At 51.4% G+C, this 24,835-nt stretch overlaps 2 protein-coding genes and 1 long non-coding RNA gene across 7 annotated transcripts in view; 1 reads left to right on the top strand and 2 right to left on the bottom strand.

Annotated features, from left to right (window-relative positions):
• Positions 1-2,001: 2,001 nt before the first annotated feature.
• On the bottom strand, positions 2,002-9,261 carry LOC101951272 (uncharacterized). The gene is made up of 3 exons (XM_005281251.4): positions 9,129-9,261; positions 6,675-7,633; positions 2,002-4,075 (listed from the first exon to the last, which is right to left on the bottom strand). Exons 2-3 carry the CDS (start codon positions 7,624-7,626, stop codon positions 3,867-3,869), a joined length of 1,161 nt encoding a protein of 386 aa, XP_005281308.1. The 5' UTR covers positions 7,627-7,633; positions 9,129-9,261; the 3' UTR covers positions 2,002-3,866.
• A 417-nt stretch (positions 9,262-9,678) lies between these two features.
• Positions 9,679-24,744, top strand: LOC112059583 (uncharacterized). Its single transcript, XR_006172485.2, has 3 exons — positions 9,679-9,990; positions 16,740-17,000; positions 24,349-24,744. It is a non-coding gene; the product is annotated as an uncharacterized LOC112059583 (long non-coding RNA).
• The window catches only part of LOC101952977 (tRNA (32-2'-O)-methyltransferase regulator THADA-like), a 39,344-nt gene continuing 27,411 nt past the window's right edge, over positions 12,903-24,835 (bottom strand). For all 5 annotated transcript variants that reach the window (XM_042841566.2, XM_042841567.2, XM_065568370.1 and 2 more), the window contains 10 exons: positions 23,891-24,041; positions 22,667-22,913; positions 22,032-22,268; positions 21,171-21,396; positions 20,467-20,673; positions 19,857-20,095; positions 18,740-18,922; positions 16,756-17,022; positions 15,078-15,283; positions 12,903-13,840 (listed from right to left, as the gene is read on the bottom strand). In XM_042841566.2, the coding sequence (XP_042697500.2) occupies positions 13,569-13,840; positions 15,078-15,283; positions 16,756-17,022; positions 18,740-18,922; positions 19,857-20,095; positions 20,467-20,673; positions 21,171-21,396; positions 22,032-22,268; positions 22,667-22,913; positions 23,891-24,041 (2,235 nt within the window). In that variant the 3' untranslated portion in view covers positions 12,903-13,568. The remainder of the gene's footprint in view (positions 13,841-15,077; positions 15,284-16,755; positions 17,023-18,739; positions 18,923-19,856; positions 20,096-20,466; positions 20,674-21,170; positions 21,397-22,031; positions 22,269-22,666; positions 22,914-23,890; positions 24,042-24,835) is intronic.

Below are 24,835 nucleotides of genomic sequence, written 5' to 3'. Positions count from 1 at the left end.
GAGGAAACTTACAGAGTCAGCAGGGTTTGATCAGGCAGGAAGTACAGCTGTTTGGTTGGCACTTGCAGGCTCCCCACAGACCCTTAACTATGCCCGGCTGGTTCTTACCAGACTCTAGAGAACAGGCATGGCTGTCTGCATTGCCTAAGTCATGCTAAGGGAGTGAAGGTAGATTCATGGGAGTGCTGCTTATGCAGAGAGTCCTGCTAAGAACTCAGAGTAAGGCCTACGAGGGAGCAGGTCGCTAAGCACATTAGCCTGACCGGAACTGTGTTCTTCAGTGCATTGATCCTCATGTTCCCTTCTCTACCCCTCATCCCTTGGTACCTTACACATTGCAAGAGGAGCAGGGTGCTTGAGAATCCCTCCCACTCACTGCAGAGGACTGCACCTAGTGCTTAACCCTGGACTCCATGCTCTGCCTTCCCAGAAGCAAACATGCAACGCTGGCAGCTGAGCGGGCCACAGACATAGTGACAAGGACAAAGGTGTGAAGTGACATGGGATCCATTTCATGAACCTGCATAAAAAGGCTTCCACAGCCGCTGCTTTAAGCATGTACAGCGGAAATAAAAGTGGAACTCCAGGCATGTAATGGACGGGGCGGAGAGGGTCTGATGTTTGTGTGAACTGAGGCAGGCATGAAAGGTCTGCGGTGCCTATGAAATCCCTAATTCACTGACCAGCTGGGCCTCTGAATTCCAAGGGGACATGGAGGAAGGACTGGTGTTTTAATGAATCTAGTTCTATCATTTGTAGTAGTTTGTCAGTGGAGCCCTTTCCTCCCAAATATTTACGGCACTGCCTCAGGGGGAACGGGTGTTGTCCATTTGTGCATGAAGATTAGAGCAAACAGCTGGAGACTGTCCGTGGTGCCAAAAGGATGGATTCATAAACCATGCATCAATATTGCCACCTACAGATCTGTGGAGAACCGCTGCTCTGCTTCTTCTGCTCTCTCCCACTAGTGCTGTATTGCCACCAAACGATGCCTTCAAAAACAGCCTGGCAGTGACATCTAGTGCCCTCAGCAGGGCAAAGGAGATACATGCTCTGTCACCCCTAGTTTCCACAACTATACTACATGAAACTAAAAAATGTTTAGAGTATCGCAAAATGAATTTGCTTTGTGCAGTTGGTCTTTTGCTTGGGGATGCTAACACTGGAGGAGATCCTCAGTGCAAGTCTGACTTAGGAAAATAATACTTCTGTGGATCTCAACAGTGAAGTATGATTTCAAATCCTTTCTTTAGTGAGTACCTATTAGCCTCAGTTTGCAGGTGAGGAAATGGAGATGCTGAGGTTAGCTGGCTTGCTCAAGGTTCCTGTGTTAGCGCTCAGAGAGCACCCATCAGGATCCTAACTTCCAGCTAGGAAATGCCTGGTCCTCACTTGTGCCATGTGAGAAGTCACCAATTTTCAAACTTATTTAGTTCAACCACTTTAGTATTTCAAGCTGCCGAATGTAACCCTGAGCCATTCCGCCTCCATTGTACGCTGGGGTCAGGGTCACTAGGGATGATGCCTATGAAGGAAAGAGCCCAGCTTGGCTGCAGGATCAAGGTTAATTTGGCAGTTACGAGTTGGAGTCACTGGCAGAGGACTAGGCATGGAACCCCAGGATACTGTTTTGCTTGTCACGGCAATCATTTCATTGGGGTTCACGGGTAAGACAAAGGGAAGTGAAATCAAGCAGCAGCTACCCCTTCAAACCGGGTTATTTCCTGTGAGCAGAAGATGCCCATCTGAACGCCATCTGAAGCATTCGGTTACCTTTCAAATGTATTACGTTTCCTATGGACACCCACGTTCCCCCAAGAGAGACAGCCAGTCTGTACGCTTGTTATACGTGTCCCCACAAGACAAGCTAGTGTGCTGCAATCTGACAGGTGTCACCACCTTCTGGCTCCCAGATACCACCTCAGCTTTTTAATGTCCTGCTTTGTTTCACACAGTGATGGGCAATAACCTGACCTAACCCACACCAGACATCTCACAGGCTTTTTCTTTCTGAAGAGCTCAAGTTTATTTGGCTTGGCATCCACGCCAGTGACTGGTACAGCTGCTCGTCAGAGCACTAGCTGAGTTTGCTAAAACCCTCAAATGCGACAGGAGTCGTCAGGCTTCTGAATGTCCAGGGAGCAGAATGCAACCCAACTCAATGGAACCTTATCCATCCCCAGCATTTAAAATACTCTCCCCACCACTCCCTTGGGCAAGAGCTGCATCAGAGCAACCCCCATCAACGCTGCTCTGGGTTCATCCAACCAACACAATGCTCACTCCCAATTTCCTCTCCCAGGGTGGAGCATGCTGGCTGCACTGCTCCTCCAGCCAAATCCTGAGGTCTTGACTCAGGCAGCCCTCGGAATACGTCAGCAGGTGGGCCTCTGGGAATGGTTCTGTACCATGGGAGGGATGAGTTCCCCAGGAGCCTCACTTCCTCTCCCCGCAAGGATCCCCACCAAAGAGAGGGCTGGAGATAAGATGGTAATGCAGGAAGATGATGCTTGCAGTAAACTAGTGCAGTGACCTTTCACTTCTGGATGCCTCAGTTCCCAGCTGAAAAGAGATCATCTCTGATCAATCTAATCACTCTGACCTAGTTCTCTGTGGGCTTTTGCTTGCATCCCAAAACCACCACATGATTTGGGACTAGCAGAAGTGATGGACCAGGACTGTCATGGCAAGGCTGATCCAGGTCACACTGGAGATTCTTTGGCCGAGTTGCGTGGGAAGCTTGTAGTGTCTGCTGGGGTCTTGTCTGGCTCTAGCCAGGGTCAATAGCAAGGCACTTTCCCAAGCACTAAAATGAACACTTAAGAAAGTCGTATACAAACAAGGCCGTTCCTGAACGGTGGCCTGGCTGGACAGGACGAGGAAGTGGCTAGGAGTAGGTGTGCCCCCTAAAGGTATTTGGGAGAGACTATCCAGCTTAGGCACGAGATAGACAATCCTCAGAAGGAGAGGTCAAAGCAAGCAGACCCCTGTGTGCGCTCTGGTTCTTGTTGCCTCTGGCAATGAGAGGAGAGCAGAAAACCAGGCAGTGCCAGCAGGGAACGAGTCTGGCTGGGCTCACTTGTTTATTTTAACTTAATACTTAATCATTAAAGGCCAAACCCTAAGTTCTTACTCAGGTAAAACTCCCGCTCTCTTCACCAGGAGTTTGCCCTGGGAAAGACCCTTTGGCTTTGCCCTGTAGCTCCTTACACTGTAGTACAGGGCTGGATCCTGGCTTGGAAAGGGAGTGAGCTGCTATGCTGCTTCTCGACTTAGTGAGTTTATATCAAGGTGGAAAAAAGAAGATACTGGTTTAAATTCCCTGCTCGTGGCTTAGTGGGGGAAGGCCCCGCAGGGGCAGGAAGCAGTGGCGCGGCTACATGTTCAGTCTTCTCTGCAACGCGCGATGTAGCAGGTGAAGCCCGGGGTGACGCGCTGTGCTGCTGTTCCATACACAGATACGGCCCGGCCCCTCTTCCCCAGCCCATGGACTGCTCTGGAACCCTGCTGAGGGAGGGGCCCCCCGTAGGCCCACGCAGAGTTATTTCCTTGGTGCTGTGGCTCTCCCAAACCTATGCGAGTTTTATGCTATGCCACCAAAGCCACAACGGGTGCCCCCCGATGTCCTGGGTGTGGCTCTCACTGCAGGTTAAGGGCATCAGTGGAGTGATTTCTCTGGTCTTTTCTGCACAGGAAACAGAGTCCCCGCCATTCACGTCTGTGAGGTTCAGCACCAGCTCTGTCCTCTCCTGCTCAATTCTTTTTTCACTCAAGCACATGAAGCTCCAGGGAACAGGGAACTTGGGTCTGAAATGGGCTCTGAGCTCCACAGACTGTGGAGGGGCAGATCATTCCCCGGCAGCTGGTCACGTGTCCAGCTCTCGCCGCAGTTTGACAATTTCCAGTAAGAGTTTCTCTTTCTCCAGCACGATCTTTTCCTTCTGCAGCTGCAAGGTCTCTTTCTGCAGCTCCAGGATCTCAGTGTGCAGCCGGCTGTGCCTCTCCCAAAGCTCCTTGGCTGGCCCGACACAACCCCTCTGGCTGGGCAGCGAATCTTCGGTCACAGATGCGCTTGCTGAACAAACCAAACAACAACCCCCCAAATGGTTAAAGCAAACGGAGTCAAGAAAATACAGAAACGGCGGTTCATCCCAGAACCCAGCCCCCGTGGGGCAACGTCCCACCCGCCACAAACAGCAGGATCCAACCTCCTCAAAATAAGGGTCATGCCCCAGTTCTGCCAGGACCTAATGCTGCTCTGTCTGCATCCAGGAAAGCTCGTCCAGGCTACAGGAAGCAGCTCTACAGAGATGCCCTTTCTGATCTAACACCGCTGTGTCTCTCTCTCCTATCTTCTCTCGTCTTTCCCTGGTTACCTCTGGCCTCTTTTCCTCCCGCCCCCCACCTTGATACTCCTCTCCTGTTACCCACATACCTAGACATGAGACGTGTGGTAGCTCTGATGTCCTAGAACCACTAGTCGTGCCAAGCATCAAATAGTGGTGAGGCCTGTAGTGCCAGACGCTACAAACGGGCATTTAAAGCTGTACTGGCACCTTACGACTAATTTCACTGAGTGCTGCCAGTGAGCCAGGCCATGGGACAGCCTCCCATGCAATCCCAGGCGGATGAACAGCAAGCAAAGTCAGCATGGGCTCGTGTACTCAGGGTGCGACCCTGCTCCGAGAGCAGATGAAGGTTCTTTCAAGCTGCCCGAGCATACTTAAGGTGGAGGGTGGGGCTGTCTTAATGGCAATGGGAGATCTGCAGCTGCCCTTCCCAGGGGGGTAAGCCCTGCCCCTTCTGTCAGGTTTAACCATAGTGCCATGCGGAGGTTGTTAACACTGGCTGGGGCAGGCCACCGCCAACTTGTGCTGAAGTTCTAAGCAGCCTGGTTGGCAAGCTGGACAGAAGCAGAGCTGGAGACGCCCTCACTGCAGTGGGCTGAAGGGAGTGAGTGATACCGTAACGCCAATGTCCAATGCATTCTGGCTTAGGAAGGAGCATGGTCACACAGACAGCAGAGTGGGGTGAAATTGGAGAATGAGTGGGAATACGGGGCAGATCTGTGGCACGATTCTACGCATGATCCGGAGCTTCAGGACAGTTTAGCAACACTAAAAACAGACACAGGGAACTTCTCCCCAGCCTCAAATTGTACATCTACTCTCTTAAAAGCAGCGGGTCTCAAACTGAGGGTCGTGACCCCTCAGGGGGTTGTAAGGTTATGATGTGGGGGGTCGTGAGCTGTCAGCCTCCACCCCCAAACCCTGCTTCACCTCCAGCATTTATAATAGCATTAAATATTAAAAAAATGTGTTTTTAATTTATGAGGGGGGGTTGTACTCAGAGACTTGCTGTGTGAAAGGGGTCACCAATACAAAAGTTTGAGAACCACTGCTTAAAAGCAAGGTGTCCCTTCTCGCTGGATTTGATCTGTTTCAGCTGACCCGCCTTTCGTCTCTAGTTACAGTAGTAAGGAACCAAGATGGTTCTAAGCCAGCGGTTCTCAAACTGTGGGTCAGGACTCCAATGTGGGCCGGGGTCGCCAGGGCTGGCTTAGACGTGCTGGGGTCTGGGGTCGAAGCCCAATCCCCACTGCCCGGCGCCAAAGCCCAAGAGCTTCAGCCCTGGGCAGTGTGGTTCAGGTTACAGGGCCTCAGCCTGGGGCTGAAGCCCTTTGGCTTGGGCTTTGCTCCCCCCCCCCCCCCCCCGCCTGGGCCGATGGGGCTTGGGCCCTCCCATCTGGGGTGTGTGGCTCGTGTGGGCTCAGACTTCACTCCCTCCTCCTGGGGTCGTGTAGTAATTTTTGTTGTCAGAAGGGGGTCGCAGCGCAATGAAGTTTGAGAACCCCTGTTCTAAGCTGTTTACAACCCTGGGCCCTGGGATGGAAATAGTATTTGTCACTTGACGGTTATCACAGCTGGAGCAGGGGAGAACAGGGCTGTATTTCTGCAAAGGCATCTTAATAGTGGTAGTAGGAAAAATGCTCCCTGACGGACTGGAGACACAAACACACCCCTGGGGGCACTGCTCACTGACTCAGAGCCATTCTCAGGGGAGACATGTTTGGCCAAGCACTTGGCAATGGGCTGGGAGGAAAGGTCCATTCTTGGGAATTCTGGGCAGCTTAAAATCTATTCTAAATGGTCACTTGATAGCAACGTGCTCCTCTCATGGCAACCATGGCCTGCTTAGAAAGGGCTGGTGCCTATTAATGACACTCCATAACAGAGGGCAAAGCGGCACAGGCAGCTCTATCACCAGGGTCAGACCAAGTACAAATCCTGGCTCAGCTCACACGTGAAATGAGATTGGTGCCTCTTCCCACCCACCAGGTGACCTGTCACTGATGGAAACTTGTACTCCAGCCAGGAGCAGGGCAATGACTGGTCAGGGCTGAGAGATACTGGCAGAGCTCGCATGGCTTCTGCTCAGAATAGGCTGAGTTCTGCTCTTGGTGACACGGGTAAGTATCCAGAGTAGCTCTGCTGAACTGCACGTAGCATCTACAGCTATATGTGGTGTAACGGGAGGCAGGATTGGGCCCGTTTGCCAGGCTGCTGCTAGTAACTAATAGCCTCTTCCTTTCACGCACCAATTAAAATACTGCTGGGAAGGAGGAGGAGGAGCTGGGCACTGTGTGGCCTGGCTAGCGGGCGTGGCTGTCTCACCATTATCATCCATTGCTGTGTGGATGCCTTCGGAGCTGGGGCTGTCAGTCCTGCTGCTTTGTGTGACTGGGCTTGAGATGACCCCTAGGCAAGGCCATTCGAATACAGGGCTCAAAGGGCACTTGATCTTATAGGCCAGTGCAAAGTCTGGGGAGCAGTTCAGAGGCACCGGAGTCCTGCCAGGAGCAGGCACCTCAGGTCCATGGCTCGGTGGCGAGGTAGTCCTGGGAATTGGCACAGGGTGTGTCTCAGCTACGGGTGCACAAGTCAGCGGAGGATCCTTACTGGGGCCCAACAGTCTCTTTTCCACACTCTCTTGAGATCCACCCAAGCACAAATCGCTGGGCTGCGGGTCCCCTGGCATACGGATGAAGCTCTTTCCTGGACAGCCAGTCCCTGGTGCCATTTCTTTGTCTGCGTCCAAAAGGACTTCCGTTTTGCAGAGCAGTTTGTTCCCCTGGCTCAGCTGAAGCCCATCATTCTGGCTGCGGAGGAATAAGTCTGACGAAGTTTCCCGCATCCCCTCCGCTGCACAGAGAGGCACTGCGGTTCCAGCCGGGCCGCTGGACGGCTTCGTTCTGAACCCAGGGCCCAGAAGCAATGGTTCTGCCAGCTCCGGCCCTGTCTTATTGAAGAGAGCAAAGATGTTGTGGAAGAGCCTCTCCTGGGGCCGCTGCCTCAGCATGGGGTGTTTCACCGTGGTCAGCTCCTTGCGGGCGTCAATGACCATGTTATGCCACTTCTTGCGGATCTCGTCAGGCGTGCGCTGCACGAGCGGGCTGAGGGAGTTGACAGCAGCAGTGATCTCTTCCCACGCTCGCTGACGGTCCATCGTGTTCCTGTAGCGCCCGCTCTTGGGGATCAGGATGTCCTTGCGCAGGCTGAATTCTTCAAGGATGAGGAACTTCTCTTCTTCGGAAAACTTGAGTCTTTTTGGCTTGGCTGTGGTCATGTTGCCCCTGCGATTCAATTACAAGTCACCATTATGGCACTATTTACCATGAGATCCCGCTTAACCATAGTAGTGAGCCCAGGTGGTAGAAGAGGATATTGTACGAGGTGGATCGTGACTCCATCCAAGTTTGGGGTTTTTGGGAGCAATCGGTTGATAATTATGTTTCAACCATCAATACCCATAGGACCCTCTGCAGCTTTAAGTTCAGGTGATTTAAGCACGTAAATAAGATTACCCTACGATTAGATAATCTGGCCTTAGCCACAGATCCAGCGGGGCGCCTCACAATCAGCAGTGGCTGAAGTTTGCCTAACCAAGGGCCTCACTGACAAACTGCCCCAGCCTGAGAGGTGCACAGGATCTGCGTACAACTGAGCTGCCTGCAGCCACACTGGCCTTTAATGCCAAAGTGAGGCCTGGCGGAGCTCCAGTCCCAGCCTGCAACACAGCAGCTTCATCCAGCAAGGCCCATCTTGGAGTCTGCATCTTAAAAGCACAAAATCCTTCCTATTAAGCAGCTACCCTATATAACCATATAGAATCTCACAGGGCTTTATGAAGGAAGGTAAATATAATTAATTACCACATTAAATGCAGGGAAACTGAGGCAAAGGAAGGTGAAGCAACTGGTCTGTCACAGAGCAAGCCGAGGACTAGAACCCTGGACTCCTGACTCCCAATCCTGTTCTCTGTGGAAGTATAGCCCACAAGGACTACAGCTTGCTGGGGTCAACAAGCAGTAGCTCACATGGGCATCAGCTGTCCCTGAAGGCCGGACCTTTGTACCGAAAGTGCCACCTGTTACTTTGAGCTGGAGAATTACAAGCTGCATCCAGCCAGCTCTGCAGGGCCGGCAGCTCTCTATTGTTTTGTCAGATTTGTAGCATATGCGCCTTGGGGCAGGGATCAGGCCTTCAAAGGCACCCATGTCAGAGAGAGAGAGAGAGACAGGAGGGTCATCACCGCAATGCTGGGAACTTTGACTTGCAAGGACACTGCCTGACATATGGTCCATCTAGCCCAGCATCCCGTCTCTGTGCCAGGGGCCAGCACCGATGCTGCAGAAGAAGGTGTAAAAGCATCCCTCAAATGCACAATTACGCAATAACCCCCTGATAGGGGAAATTTCTGCCTAATCCTTAATTCCTAGTGCCTGGCCGATGCCCCGAAGCACCAGCGTTTAGCCCCCTTATTTTTCTTCTCCTGGTGCCTGAAACTCCAGGTGCTTTTATTGCTGGTCTAAACCCCTAACTGTGCTGGCCCCCTACTGAGCTCTTTCCCGCACCAGTATCCAGTGGGGGTGAGTTCCGCCGGCTAACGAACTGCGGGGCAGCGCGCGCTGGGGGCGGTCCCCTCGCTGGGGTGGCCCCGCACCTCTGAAGATGGGGCGCAGCGCAGGCCCATTGCACGCCGGGAGCGGCTGGCTGCGCCTCAGGGCGGCGGGCGGCTGGGCTGGGGCGAGCCCGCGGGGCCCGGCCCGGCCGCGGGGCGGCACCTACCTGCCTGCGGCGCTCGCATGCCGGCGGCCGGAAGCTGGAGCCGGGGGAGGCGGCGGCTGCCCCGGGCCCAGCTCGGCAGGAAGCGGGGGGTTGCCACGTATCCCGTGACACGCGGGGCCGCCGTGGCCACGCCCCGGCCTGGCTCCGGGATCCCGGCCGGGCCCTGCCCCGTCGCTGGGGCTCGCTCCCGGTGCCGCCGCCCAGCCCGAGCGCGGCCTTAGCCCCCTGCCCAGCCGGAGGGGCAGTGACCGGCCCCGGCCCGGGGGCTCGCTGCTTTCCTCGCCCAGCACCGGCTCCCCTTTCCCGGCCGGGTCTTTCCTCCCGGGCCGCTCACTGCTCCTCTGCCCCGCTCCCCCCGACCAGGGGCCGTGTTTCCTGGGGATGAGGCGGGTCTGGCCTGACGGCAGCAGGTGGGGTGCTGGGGCCAGCCCTTAATGCGGCAGGAGCTGGGGCAGGGAAATCGGGGAGCCGCACGAGCAGCAGGAAGGGAGCTCTGGGGGTAAGGGGGGTGTCAGAGCCCAGGCATATGCCAGTCAGTGGTTAATGGGGTGGGGTGGGGAGGGGGGTGTACCTGTGATGGAGCAGAGATTATGAAGGCAGGGGGAACTCCTGCAAGTGTTCCAGCCTTTCAGGGATTGGCCTGGGACCGATACTTAATATTTTCAGTCATGACTTTGGTGCAAAAAATAGGTGTGTGCTAATGAACTTTGCTGACCACACAGAGCTGGGCAGCGTCGCCACTGCAGAGGATGATCAGAATATTCTACAGGAAGACTCGGATGACCTAGAGGACTGGAGCGATAGACATGGGATGAAATTTAATGGTACAAAGTGTGAGGTCGGGCCGTGCACACAGGGGCGGGTAAGAATTTCTGCTACAAGATGGGGGCTCATCAGTCGGAAACAACAGAGAAGGAGAAAGACCTGGGTGTGCTGGTTCATTACAGGTTGACTATGAGCCATTAAATGTACTGTGGGCCAGGGCCCACCCACTTAGCATCCAGGCCCAACTCTGGCTCGGCTCTGCCCCACTCCACCAAGGCAGCAGGGTTGGGGTGTGGGGGCTTGTCCCACTCTGCCTATGTGCAAGCTCCCGCACCGCAGCCCCGCTTCCCAGCTGGAGTGGAGCAGGTGGGGGCGCCCATTTTTCCAGGGTCCCTCAATTGGCTGAGGCCCCTGGGCATGGCCCTGTTGGCCCAGTGGCTAATCTGCAACTGGGAGGAGGGCGGGTGAGTGGCGGTGGCAGAGGAGATCCTCAAAAAAGGTAGGCCTGCTGCCTCTGGGAGCCGGGCCCGGTGTGGGGCAGTGGGATGGGGAGGGGTTCCTTGTGCACTGGAGAGCGGCGTCTCCTCCCAGAGCTGGGTGCGTGCCAGGGCCCTCAGGGTCCCTGGTCAGAGCATCCATTGCCCCCAAGGCCGGCTGGAGGAGGGAGGGCGGGCTCACCGATCCCTCCTGCCCCCGTCATTGCCCACCCACCTGAAGTTGGGGCTCACCCAAATGTCCTATCCTGGCTATGCCACTGCTCTGGGCATAAAAATGGCACATGTGGTCCTAATGTGTAGCAAGTGAGGTATTTCCAGAAGAGAGAGGATGTATTAATGCCATTGTGCCAGGCACTGGAAAGACCTCACTTGGAATACTATGCATAATTCTGATCACCCATGTTCAGGGAAGCTGAATTCAAACTGGAGCAGGTGCAGAGAAGGGCCACTAGAAAGATCAGGGGACTGGAGAGCTGAATGTCGGTGAGGAGACTAAAAGAGCTTGTTTTGTTCAGCGTAGGAAAGTGAATGCTGAAAGGGGATATGATTGCTCCCTATAAGAACATCCATACTGGGTCAGACCAAAGATCCATCTAGCCCAGTATCCTGTCTTCTGAAAATGGCCAATACCAGGTGCTCTAGAGGGAATGAAGAGAACAGGGAATCATCAAGTGATCCATCCCCTGTGGCCCATTCCCAGCTTCTGGCAGAGGTTAGGGACACCATCCCTGCCCATCCTGGCTAATAGCCATTGATGCACCTGTCCTCCATGAATTTATCTAGTTCTTTTTTGAACCCTGTTATAGTCTTGGCCTTCACAACATCCTCTGGCGAGGAGTTCCACAGGTTGACTGTGCGTTACGTGAAAAAAATACTTTGTTTTAAACCTGCTGCCTATTAATTTCATTTGGTGACCCCTAGTTCTTGTGTTTTGAGGAGTAAATAACACTTCCTTATTTACTTTCTCCGCACCAGTCGTGATTTTATAGACCTCAATTATATCCCCCCTTAGTCGTCTCTTTTCCAAGCTGAAAAGTCCCAGTCTTATTAATCTCTCCTCATATGGCAGCCGTTCCATACCCCTAATCATTTTTGTTGCCCTTTTCTGAACCTTTTCCAATTCCAATATATATTTTTTGAGATGGGGCGACCACATCTGCACACAGTATTCAAGATGTGGGCGTATCATGGATTTATATAGAGGCAATATGATATTTTCTGTCTTATCTATCCCTTTTGTAATGATTCCCAACATTCTGTTAGCTTTTTTGACTGCCTCTGCACAGTGAGTGGATGTTTTCAGAGAACTATCCGCAATGACTCCAAGATCGCTTTCTTGAGTGGTAACAGCTAATTTAGACCCCATCATTTTATATGTATAGTTGGGATTATGTTTTCCAATGTGCATTACTTTGCATTTATCAACATTGAATTTCAGGAATAAATACATGAGGAGGGTAAACACCAGGGACGGTGAAGAGCTATTTAAGGTAGAGAGCAATGCTGGCACAAGAACAAATGGGTATAAGCTGGCCATGAATAAACTTAGGCTGGCAACGAGACAAAGGTTTCTAACCATCAGAGATGTGAGGTTCTGGAGTAGCCTCCCAATAGGCGTGGGGGAGGGGGCAAACAATCTAACTAGTTTTAAGATGGGGCTTGATCAGTTTGACTGGGCTTGTATTTTATGAATGGAATCGTGGGCACATTGGACCCTTTATAAACAGGTAAAGGAGTTGGGAAGTGAAGCGATGGGGTTACCTGCGACAGCAGGAGACTGGACGCGATGGCCCAGAAGGTTCCTTTGAGCTCTGTATCTTAATTCTCATTTGAAATGGCCTAAAACTAAAATGTCAGGCTCTTAATTTGAATGTCAGGCTTTAAAAACGTTATTTCCAAAACATTTTGAAAATAACACTTTTCTGCCATGGCCGTTGCTTTGTGTATTTTAAGTCCTGTAGGAGCGATTAGCACAGCTGAGTTCACTTCCCCAACGAGGCTTTAGATGTTTCATTGAAGTACTGGTGATAGGCAGAGTCAGTCAGCCTGGACTTTAGTTCCTACAAAGAGGGGAGCGAAGGAAAGTTATGGCAGCCCTGACTTTGTGTGTGTGATCTGCTCTCAGACGGAATCAGCTCCTGTGCATATTCCCCACCCTCTGACTACATCATACTGGAGAGTGACATGTGAAGGGTCCCTTCTGTACTCTGAGGACAGGAACTCTGGGACAGAGGCTGAATCAGTGAGGCACGTGCTCAACAGAGACAAGATGAAGGCTCTGTTGGTATGGGAGTGTTGTTGCACCAGCAGTTTGGACTAGAGTTAGACTATAAGTGAAGCAGCAACTAAGCTTTGAGAGTCAGAGACTAACATTTGAGGAATCAGAGGGCATTTGCTAACTGATTGAAAGGCTTTTCAAATGGAAAATACAGACACCCAGATTGCTTTATAGCACTGAGTAATAGCAAATCTCAATTAGGACTGTTTATTAGCGATAAAGTCAAAGCGACACTTTATTCAGCCAAAAGCATGTTTATTGGCTTCTTATAACAGAAGCCACAAACCTGAATAAAAAACAGTGAAATAAGAGCAGGTGAGCAGGGGGATCGGAGTTGGAGATGTGACCTCTGTCCTTCGAGACGTGTTCTCTCTGGTCCTTTGGGGAATAGTGCATCCAACCCTCCTCATTACAGGGAAGGCTGTCTTGACCTGAGAATATTGGGCATACCAAGGAGCCCATGCCTTTCAGGTAGAGAGGAGCAGAAACATGGTCTTAGCCCATCACTGGTATTTTATGGTGGTAGTAGTAATTTGTAAAGCTGCCTCTGAATGAAGAACTGGAAGCTGTCACCTCCTGGCCTGATCCAGAGAATGTGTGGTTGATAAAATAAGTCTGAGGAACCAAGCTAACCTGAGGGGAAAAGGGGCCTGGATCCCAGGTAGTAGGACAGTGTACCACCTCCCTTTCCTGGCTGGTGAACGGGGAGCACCTGAGTTACATCAATAACCTACCAGTTCTGGATGGCTCCCAGCAGAGGAGAAATCAGGAAGGTGAGCACAGAGATCCAGCATTGTCTCGGAACAGACATCTAAAGCACAGTGTGAAGAGAGCACACTCTGCCCCTTGGCTAATGGCTCATGGTAACTCAGTACAACACAGTTCTGCCACCTGGGATGATCAGACAGCTCTTACTGAGAACCTTGTATCTGTGATCCCATAGTCTAAACTGAAGGTGGGGGCCATTCCATGCTGGGCCAGCAGTTCCTGGACCAGCACAAGCTCACTTCTCAGCTCCTGGGAAGTGCAGTGGATCTCTGAAGCACTGATGTGGGTCCTTTCCAGGCCATCCAGAGCGTGGGCCAGAAGTGTAGCCTTCACCAGTAGCGCTGTGACAGCAGCATGCACCTTTGCACACCCCAGAGCTTTCATATGCAAAGGTGCAATGGCCTCTAAAAGGGAGCAGAACAAGGCATTAATAGGGTTAGGGTGTGTATCGGATATCAGTGGCATTCAAAAGTAATTTATAGAGACAGACGAGAGGGCAAATATTCCTGTTCACTGTCCCATCCTCTCCATGAGCCAAATTCCCATGTACGCCAGAGTGCAGATAAAGCACCACGCTGCTGCAGCAGGAGTTGAGCTGTCACTGAAAAACCAATGCTGCCCTCAATGCCGCCTTGACATGCACTCCCAGCAGCAGCATGAGGGTGCAGAGCCATGAATACCCACCAGGGACTGCTGGCTTTTTTCTGTTCCTGGCACAGGTGAATTCCAAGAACACCTGACTTAGCCTGTCCACACATGGCCCAGACACGGGCTTGTGCTTAAGCCTGTGCTAAGCTCTGTTTATTTAGTTTTCTTCATTTACACAAATGCCAGGCAGCTCCACTGGGCGTTTGCCTCAGCTTACGTTGGCTGCATGGAGCACGGCCAGCCCCTCCCCAGCATGACAGCTCTAGTACAGAGACTTTACTGCAGTTTCCCTTGCCAAGGGCAAATAGTTTATTAGGCAGGTAACAGCAGCGGGTTTCTGGATGCAATTTCCAGTTATCCAAAACCTCAAGGCTGTTTCTCCTTCTCCAGTTTCACCTCTAAGCGCTATTCGTGATGCGCTACTAGGAGCTGGTTGAACTGTGTGGTGTATTTGGCCAAGATACAGAAAACAAGTTGGGGTTGTCAGTCAATGGCACAGACCCTGCAAAGGGACAATTATGGAACATAGTGAGTGTTCCCTGGCTTTTCCTTTGCACTCTGTTTTGTTCATCCCAGTCTCGGTGCTGTTTGAAGGGAGGCTGGTTTGTGGGGGGGAAACATTGGAACAACAAACCTAAACGTAGCAGGTTTCTCTGCTTGTGGATCGTGGGCTAGAGTCCAGGTGAATTGTATTAACCTGACTGAGAACATTGAAAAAATGTAAAGAATACTATGAAGTCACTTAAACCCCAAGTTTAATGTAGCTTTGAAGTTGCAATAGGGCAGGAAGTAATGTGCTGCTTCTTCCCTTTCACTTTATTTAAAGCAATTATTCTAGCACCACATAGTTAAAGAGATGGGCAATTAGTGCAGGTCCTACATATAAACAAATCTGTGCTTTATAAACAAGTGTCATATATGCAACCCGCTTTGCTTTGGTTTTAAGGCCGACCCTGGGAAGGGATTAGATGCGATGCCAGTGCAGCTACGTACCTTGGCTCCACCAATGCTTGCAGTGCTGCAGGTTGTGTAAGATGCTGGGCCCGGTGGCTTTCAGCCAGCGTTGAGCGAAGTCACAAAGCTGAGTAGAGGCGGGCACCCTGTCCAGCAGCTGAAGGAGGAAGGGGAGGAGCAGCCGGGATAAGACAGCTGGCTCTGCAAAAACATTGGGTTCGTCCTCTTTATACAGACTGACGGCTCTGAAAGGGAAGCCAAGTCAAACGATAAACCCCACGTTTTGTCTCACTCACTGCTCTGCTCCTCCAAACACCTCTGCACGATGTCACGCTATGTACCAGCTGCGATAGCACAGTGATGGGTGTTGCATGAGCAACCGGGGCTTTCTGTATTGGTGACTAGAAAGGATGGGATTGCACATATTTGGTGTTTACAGATTGAAAGGCCCAAGGCCTCCCTTTGTGGGGGACAGTTCCCTTGGGATGCTGGCAACAATAATGTTTCCCATCTATATAGCACAGTTTTACAGCACTGTACCCCCATTAACTCCTTAATCCACACAACTCCCCTGGGAGAGACTGAAGTGTCATCTCCACTGTACAGAGGGAGCAGCAGAGAGATTAAAGGCCTGGTTTTCAAACTTGAGTGCCTAAAGCAAGGCACCTACGTAAGTGGCCTGATTTTGAGAGGTGCTGAGCACACGCAACCACCAGTGAAGTAGGAGCTATGGGTGCTCAGAACCTCCAAAATAAATAAATAAAAAATCAGGCCACTTATTTAGGTGCTTGAATAGAGATTTAGATGCTTAAGTTTAGGCCAGGATTTTCAAACGTAGGTGGACTAAGTTACTTGCCCCAGGTGGCACAGTGAGACTGTGGCAGAGATGGAGACAGAACTCACTAGGCCCTGCCCTCTATTTTCAGCCTCACTTGCATCCAGTCTGGACATTTTTATTTGAAAAACAAAAACAAAGAAACCCCTAAACAGATCATTTCTTTGCAGGGCCTAGTTTTTAATCTGCCCTTATAAAAACAAGTCGTCCCTATGGCTTTTATTCTGGAATACCACCTGGAGTGGCTTCCTTCGGAAGCAGAGACAAAACCAGACTGCATTTGCTCTTTTCACTCCTACGAGGAGATGGAGCATCCCCTCCTTGCCCTTTGCCGGCACACGGCGATCACTGCTTGCAAGTCTGAGCTGTCTCTTTACCAGCTGGTCACTTGGGCTCCCTCCTAAGAGGCAACCGAATTCTTGTGATTTGCCTTTGTTCCTGAAGACAGGTTTCCCAATCCTAGTCTGCACTGTGGCTGCTTTGCAATACGCTGCTGGCATAACCAGCCATGGCGGGATCTCTCTAGTGTATTGGTATACTCCTGTGGCATGAAACAACCAGAGACACTCTTAAGCCATTTCTAGTGTCTGCAGCTAGTGTTGGGAGGACATGGCCGGGAGAAAACTAGGAGTGGCCAGATCTTCCTACGCCACAACAATCCCTAGCTCTCCTCCTGGCCCCTTGGGGCTATTGCCAGGCAGCTGCTCGAATATGCACTGGGATATTGGACCAGTGCAAAGTGGGATGTGGGAGCCTCAAAGCAATCTTTGTATCCCTTCTGGAGTTGCAGTGTGCCCTCCCCTTGGCCACAGCTGAAGATGGGTACTGAAATATTTCTGGTATATGTCTCCTTAACACCACTTTAGAATCTTAGCTGCTCACTTGTTGGCCTTCAGTTCTGTCAAGATGTTGCTGAGATCCAGTGTGGGGAGGTGCCGTAGCAAAAACTCAAAGGTTTCTTGGCAGCCCCAGAACTTTTCCAGCAGGACATGCAGCAGGCACACCAGCCCTCTGTTACCCTGGATGAAGACACAACTATCTTTAGGCCGCGCTCCCGACACGTGCTGAACAAGGCTGGCGAAGACAGAGGCTTCACGCCGTACTTCCTGATCCTCATCTTGTAGCAGGTAAATGCCCATGTTCATCACACTGAGTGGAAAAAGAAAGCAGACTTCATTTTAGTAGCATATGGTGGTATCTGGAGCACTTCTAAGCTGTCCAACTACAATGCCAGGGGATAATCTTACACAGGTTGTAACTAACAGGAAACTTGGATGGTCAATATCATCACTACTTGTTTCTGGTAGTGCTTGCAATGTACCAGGTGTTACATACATGAAAGGCCCTGTCCCCATGAGCTTAGAGTTGAAAGAGACCAAGCTAATAGATGGAGGCTAGGGGAAAGGGGGAAATATACCAGCATAATGGTCAGATGGAAACTAGCTACATCCTGGTAATGTTTAACAAAGATCCTTTCTTCTCTTTTGTAAAGTGACATACAATATCCTCAAGTACTCCATCACCTTGTCACAGTCAGCCTGTCTCTGTTCATCAGTGCAAAGTGCCCCATCCAATATTATATTGAGGATTTTCATGAGGATACTGTTGGGGAGAGTTGGACCCAACATTTACATTTTGTTTAAAAAAATATTGTTTTACAAACCCTTAGGTCAACAGAAACGTTTCCGGTATTTTTATTTAAACTCCAACTTACAAGTCTTTTGTTTAAATTTCAATATTCCTATGTTGTGTCTGCAACTGGAATATTGCAGAGCTGAGTTATCCTGCATGAGGGCCAGAAAATGAAACTGACGAGTTCATTTTCATTGTCCAGGCTGAGTGAAATGCAGAGAGTAAATAAACAGTACTTAGAGCGAAAAGGAGCCGAGTCTTTCAGGTGCTAGCAGCAGCAGCACAGGTAACAGCATCTTGTTTTTAAAAATGTGACTTGTAACTTGGCAATGTCCCCTTTAATATTCTTCAATGCGGTTTTCCTAGTGCAAGTCTTCGATTAAATAGGCAAGTCATTAACCTTTTAGGGCCAGAAACTGGGATTTTGGATGCTGGAGCAGTACTGGAAATGTGTATTGTCAATGACCATCAAGAAAACCTGACTTTCATGCCACAAGTATTGCTCCAAGTCAAGCTGAATTAGCTCTTGCCAGGAAATTTAAAAATAAATAATACAAGGTTTTTTAGTTGTATCAACAACAAGAGAATAAGGATGGATGATATTTACCCCCACATACATGAGGGGGTAAATAGCAGGGAGGGTGAAGAGCTATTTAAGCTACAGGACAATGTTGGCACAAGAACAAATGGATATAAACTGTCCATGAACAAATTCAGGCTGGAAATTAGAAGACAGTTTCTAACCATCAGAGGGATGAGGTTCTGGCACAGCCTTCCCATGGGTGTTGTGGGGGCAAACAATTAGTTTCAAGAGAGAGCTGGATCCATTTTTTTAGTGTGACTGTATGATGGGGTCGCTTGTGCTGGTAGGGGTTAAGGCTCAGCAGCCCTGAGGCCCATTTCTGGTGTATTCTGGGTTGGCAGAGTTTTCACCTTCTTCTGCAGCGGCTGGGTGCGGGTCAGTTACCAGGATTACGTGGGTGTATCTCATTGAATCATTTCCTGCTGTAGGGGGAGCCTCAGGCACTGGTGCACTGCAGCCCCTCCTACTCTCTGCCTGTGGCACATAATACTCTAGTCCCCTGAGGGCTGGAATACTTTGGTCTCATTTCAGTGGTTGGGATCAGTGTGCAGGAGGTGGTGGTGGTGGTGGCCTGTGATACGAGGTGTGAGAGGTCTGACGAGATGATCTGCTGGGTCCCTTCTGGCCTCAACTTAAGTGTCAGCTACGTACCGCACAGCCACCGACAGCAGGGATGGGCAGGAGGCTTCCAAGGCACTCTGAACCACGTCCGCTCCTGCCAGCTTGAGAGACCTTGCTGCCGCCAGTCTCAGCACCTCTGAAGAAATGGATTTGCTGCATCTTTCCAGCATCACACACCATCGCTCAAGCAGGGGATAATCCCGAAGCTTGGAACTGTCACAGGATGAGTGAGAGAGAAGAAATGTCAAAGTCACGTCTTTCCTTCTGGCTCCATCAGACACCGGCACTCAGCCGACTGCCCCAACACAGAATTCTCCCTTTTCAGGGAGGTTCTGTACCAATAAGTCAGACCCATGTCACTGCACCAGACTAGTGAAGCTGCCATGAATCCTTTGACATTGGCGCATTTGTTGATGTCCAATGCAAAAATGAAATCAAGATGCACTAAAGTATATCAGGGCCTGCAGCGAAGGGTCATGGGTCTCTGCAGAACATGGGGGAGAAGCAGTAGCACCTCTGGTTCTGTCCCTCTCACAGCCATTACATCCTATTATTCTCCATCCGTTCAAGCACAGGGTCTGGGAGTCGCGAGAAGCAGGGCCACTTGAGTTCAAATGCTACACCAGGCACAAAAGGATTACTGTAGCTGCCAGTATTTTAGCGTGGTACCTGCCCCAGAGCTCCTTGGACACACAGCATTGTTTATGCTGTACCCTGCCTACTGGACAATTATCTCCTGCACCGACACCTCTGTAACTGGTACCCCTACGTTTCTACGTGTCGCTGCAGGCATGTAACTACAGCTCCTGTTCTGCTGCAAGTGATCTGTCTCCTCACTTTCTCAGGGAGTGGAGTAAATTGGTATCCGACGACCTACCACGCAGGGCAGAGCTCGAATGCAGCGCCAGTTAAATCGGTATTGTGGAAGGCACATGCCTCCAATAAAATTCAATGCCAACCAAGTAAGAGCAAGAGGAAAAAAGCCAGGACAGAAGCACAAACCTGAATATATTATATAGGCAATGTCAAAAAAGTGTCTGCTGTTGTAGGGCTCAGTGCCCAGTGAACCCAGGGCAAAACTCTTATTGACGTCTATGGCCCATCAGAGAATTAGAGGGAGGGTACAGGAGAATAAGACTCTACTTACCCCAGGACAAGGAGCAAGCTAATCACGGAGAGTGCCTGGAAGAGGAGGTCTGGGCCAGGAGACTCTGTTTCCACCATAGATAGCAGGACATCCACACATGCTGCTGCAGGACCCAAGAGTTTATGGAAAACATCCTGGGCCTGGGATGAAGGATTGCGGCACAGATGCACCAAAGCCTCCAGGTATAACTTCAAGAACTCTTTGTCCCTCCGACCTTGTAGCACTGATTTTAGGTTCTCCTGATGAAGAAAGGGAAAGTTCCCAGAGAAATAAGGAATCACTGTCCCTCTTGGGGGAAAAAGTCCTTTCAATTCGGGATGAGCAATGACACTTCTAAAGCTAAACTGCAGCTGTGGAAGTGTGGTGTATTAAACGCTCTAGCCCCTCACCTCTAGAGACTTGGGTTCAAACTCCCATGAGGATGCGCGGGGAAAGGCAGACGGTAAGTGAATGGCCTCAGCACAGTGATTGCTGGGAACACCTAACTAGCCAAGCTCATCCGAATGAGAGCTCAGAAAGGCACGATCTGTTTCACAATGTGGGGGTGTTAGGACTGGACAGCTCCTGAGCGTTCGCTCTGATTTAAAATCTCTATGGAGCCTTGCCTTACCAGTAAGGTCAGCTGGAGACTCTTCTCCAAGTCCTTGCTTCTTTCTTCCTCCCCTTCAATCACCCACGTCAGGATGGCTGATTGTATATCAACATCTGCCCCTTGGAGGAGCAAGCAAACGGCACCAACTCTCTCAGCCCCAGCCAGGCTTGCTGCCTCCTTGCAGAGGAAATGGGTGATAACTTGGTGGAACACAGCGGAGCCCACCTGCAAGAAAACCAGAACAGCTGCTTATAAGCTGCTCCAGGAAAGGCTTTGCTTTCCAGACAGGGACAAGATCCCCTTGATGTGGGCCAGGTTTGGATGAATGCCCGACACTACATGCCCACGGCTAGCACATTGAATAAAAGTGAAATAGCTGGAGAACTAAATTTAACCTACATTTTCCCCTTCAGCAGAGATGCTCGAGGTTAAAGGCCATTCACCATTTTTGTAAGAGCACCAGAGACTTTTTAAATCCGAGAGCATTCCTCTCCTGCTCCAAGCACTTTACAAACACCAGCTGGTTAAGCCTCAAAGGATCCCACTGCGAGAATGACTGCTCCTCCTCCCTATCCTGTCCTCCAGACCCAGCAGAGAGTTTACAATGGTCCATTGTGTTTGCAGCTTGACTGGTAGCATCTTCCTGCTGCATATTCCTTCTCCTTGAGCTGTTTGAGGCCCCAGTGAGCCACAATGAACACATCCTCAGGAGAGGCAAATACCTGGAGCTTGGAAGATCTTGCCTTCTGCCCTGGCCCGAGGCTGTCCAGTTCACTGCTCACAACCTCTCGAAAACGCTTCGCAAAACCCTGGGTGCAGCTCCCCGCCAACAAGGAGATGACTTGGAGGTAGGCTGAGCGAATCAGAGGGCACTGCTGTGCAGGGGTGACCAACCAGAACTGGCCTTCCATCTGGTGAGCCACAGACAGCATGGCATCTGGTGACAAACTGAAAGGAAACGTCAGAGTTTACTTAGCGAGGTACCAGTAACAATAGTTATGGGTTAGCTGTTACTAGCCACCTTGGATGCAGGAGCGTTAGCTTGTCTCTTTGAAAGGTGCTGGCCCAGTTCCCTCTGCAGAGCCATGCATTACAATTCTGTTTCTTGGAAGGGGACAGGGTACTGCATTGATAAAGGCTGGGAAGGTCAGTCGCTATTAGACCACCCTGTATCCTGTCTTATGACGGCGTCATTGGGCTCTTTCCTCCTGTTTCTAGGGTGTGTGATGGAACCTTTTCCCCCACCCCTGCAACCAACCAGAACATGAGGTCAGCGTACGTCCTTCTGCATTGTCCCTAGCACTCCATGAAGCAGCCAGCAGGGCTCCATGCAGAGTCCTTATTTCTTGCCCCTTCGATAACAAAAGGCAGGATTGCGAGTCAGCTGGTGAGTCTGTGATGGAGCCGCTGCTCTGCCGCTCAGCTGGGAAGCAACGTTCCTAGGTTAATTTCAGCGTTTGCCTCGGCATTCCTTGCCAGGCTGCTCACATTACACCCCTGGCTTTGGAGTTTGGATCTGAGGTCATGCCTTGCTGCTGTGAAAACAGAAAGGGAGTAAGGGAACGGCACTTAAACCCACTCACCAGTTCGTGTCTGCAGCGTAAGCCAGCAGAGCCCGTATCTGCAGCAGACGCCCATGCAGCGTGTTGTGGGATAGGACACCGCCTTGCTTAGCTAAGTCCCCAGCCAGTCGCAGCAGGATCTTCCCGTATTCAGCTGTAGGGACAACAGGGACTAGGGCCTTGGCTGCCATGACTCGCACAGCGTAGATGGGGTTTCCTGCAAGCTGAAGCAAGGGCTCCAGGAAGCAAGTGGAGACGCTGCAGAGCGAGCAGTGCAGAGCGGGAAACAAAGCAAAGATTATCCTGCTGCTGGTCTACGTCCCTGCTAAACAAAGCTGAACGGAAAGGGCTAGAAAAGGACCACGACCGCTCGAGAGCATGTCTCGGCTCTGCACGTCAGCTCCACGGGGCCTCTGAGCCCTCAGGACCAGCAGTGCCACTGCAGCGTCCTGCCATCGCGCAGCCCATCCTCTGCCAGGACGCGAGTGACTCAGATGAGGGCAGGGACCCTCCCCCTCTGCAGAAGGTGGCTGATGCTGTTGGCTCTGGGAGGCTGTCAGCCTCACGCAGGCCATAGGTAGCAGTGCCCCTGTGTGGACCCCCAGCCTGCACCCTGCCACCTGCCCATGGGGTGGCCTCCTCCCCATTTTCTCTACCTGCTCAGTCCATCTGCCCCGGGTTGGAGTTTTGCCAAGAGCGTGAGGATGGCGTGGAGCGAGGGGCAGAGGTGAAACCTCCCTCCCTCCGGCTCTCCTGCCGTCTCCAGAGCTGAGTGCAGCTCTCCCAGCAGGATCTCCCTCAGCTGCGGGTAGCGGCTGAAGAACGCCTGAGGGCTCACCCCGTCCTGAGCGCAGCTATCGTCCCGGCTCCGCTTCGGACCCAGCACCCGAGCTGTGAGGGCGCCTGAAAGAAAACAAGCGGGGGAAGGGCATCAGGAACCACGGCCATTGGCACATGGCAGGGATGAACCAGCTACCCCCATGTACTCTGCCCTGCGCTTCAGCATGAACAGCAAGTCCACCAGAGTCGTGTTCAGGCAGAGGAAACATATTAGTGGTTTGAGCACGGAGACTTCCTGACATCTCTCCTTGGACCCTGCCTCAAATCCTAGCAGAGCTGGCTCAGTCATTCGACCTTCCCAGGCAGGGAGATGGAGTCCCATGCAATTTACTCAACGGGGGGCGCTCTCAAAAGAGACTCCGAAAAGTAGGTCCCCCCTGCTCTGCAGGGCATTAAAGATGCTGTGGCCTGTTTGCTGGGGTTTCCCTCGGGCCCTTGTCCAGCATCTCCCACTCCACTCGCTCTCATGCTGAGCCACCCTCCACCCCAGAGATGGCTGCATTTCACTGACGCTGTGTGTAATGGGAGAGATGGAGACAAGTCAGAATTTAGATCCTGACTGGGACTGGCCCAAAGGTCAGACCTGGGGTTTTGCTTGGGGCCATCCCTTGAGCGCAGTTTGGAAAATGCTTTGTGGGGGTGGGATTCTGTATAAAACATTCTTCTTAGACCCTTTAGGGAACAGCTACCCTAAATAGCAAAGGAAGCGGCTAGCAGACCTGGTAAACTGAGCATTCCTGAAGTAGCCCAGCGCTGGCCTAATCTGGGACGCTAACAGATACAGGAATTAGCCTATTAAGACTCACCATCGACTGGAGGACACGTTTTGCAAACCGTACAACAAGGTCTCCTCCCTCCTCCCCACCACTGTTCACAGCAGCGCTTCTGACGTGCTCGTCTTGCTTCCTGTTCCTTTCCGAGGGCACTCAGGGCCAGACACCGAGCAGAGCAATGCCCTTGCTCCTATGGAGGTTGACTGATGGAAGGACACCCGTGTGTGCACCCCACGGCACTGCTAGGAATAAGCAGCTGTTACTCACTGAAGAGCTGGATGGCTGCGTTTCTCATGGCCCAGCTAGACGAGCCTAGTGCCTTCAGAAGCAGAGCCATCATAGGCGTGACATACTGCAGCAGCGCCGTTCCTAGGCCGGAGCCACGCACCAGTGTCTGCAGCACGTGCAAGGCGGAGACCTGCAGAGAACACACAACAAAGAGCACCGTGGTGGCCAGGGACATCTTGGTGCCCACTGGCAGAAGGCAGTGCCCTGGGTCTGGTCTCCACAGAATCAGTCATCAAAGGGTGTCTGGTAAGGTCTCTAGTGAAAGCCTGTGTCATGCTGATCGTCATAATCACTGTGACGTGTTTGTACGGATAATATGTAAGGAGGTGTGTGTGTGTGTGTGTGTCTGTCTGTCTTCAGGTGGGAGCTGCTTATCCACCTGTCTGGCTATATGTAAATTGAGTACTGTATACTTCACAACAGCTCTCTGTTTACAGACTGACCGCAGTGCTAATCAAGAGATTGTGAAATCTCCATGGGAGATTCTCTGCAGGAAAAAACAAGCAGCAGGAAGTTCCCTGTTTACAAGTGATGACGATGGATGGCTGGAACTATATCTGGGGATACAATGGTATGCCCAGGTATCCTTCACTGAGGGGTCAAACTGCCAGCTGGCTTGTCGTATGAACGAAGGATCACAGCTGGTCTGGCACTGATAAGAGAGACTTTGGGTGAGTGATCTTTATGAGACAGGGGAATGTCTTGTTAAGTTTAGGCTCTAGAAAGCATGTTATGATTTTATTTTATATGTAACCATTTGTTCCCATTAATTCTGTCTGCTTCTTCTCAAATCTCTGGTCTTTGTTAAATAAACTTTTACTTGGTTTCACTAATCCAAGTGCTGTCAGTTGAGTGGAGCGGTGGTTCTGAGGTGTGTACTGTGCCTTTGGGAGCGGTGGATCTGTGACTGCGGGGAGCGTGCAG

The sequence above is a fragment of the Chrysemys picta genome, chromosome 15 (assembly GCF_011386835.1).
Source record: "Chrysemys picta bellii isolate R12L10 chromosome 15, ASM1138683v2, whole genome shotgun sequence".
In the NCBI taxonomy this organism is placed as follows: domain Eukaryota; kingdom Metazoa; phylum Chordata; order Testudines; family Emydidae; genus Chrysemys; species Chrysemys picta.
The sequence above is the reverse complement of the archived record's forward strand: the minus strand, read 5'-3'. Positions and strand labels throughout refer to the sequence as shown.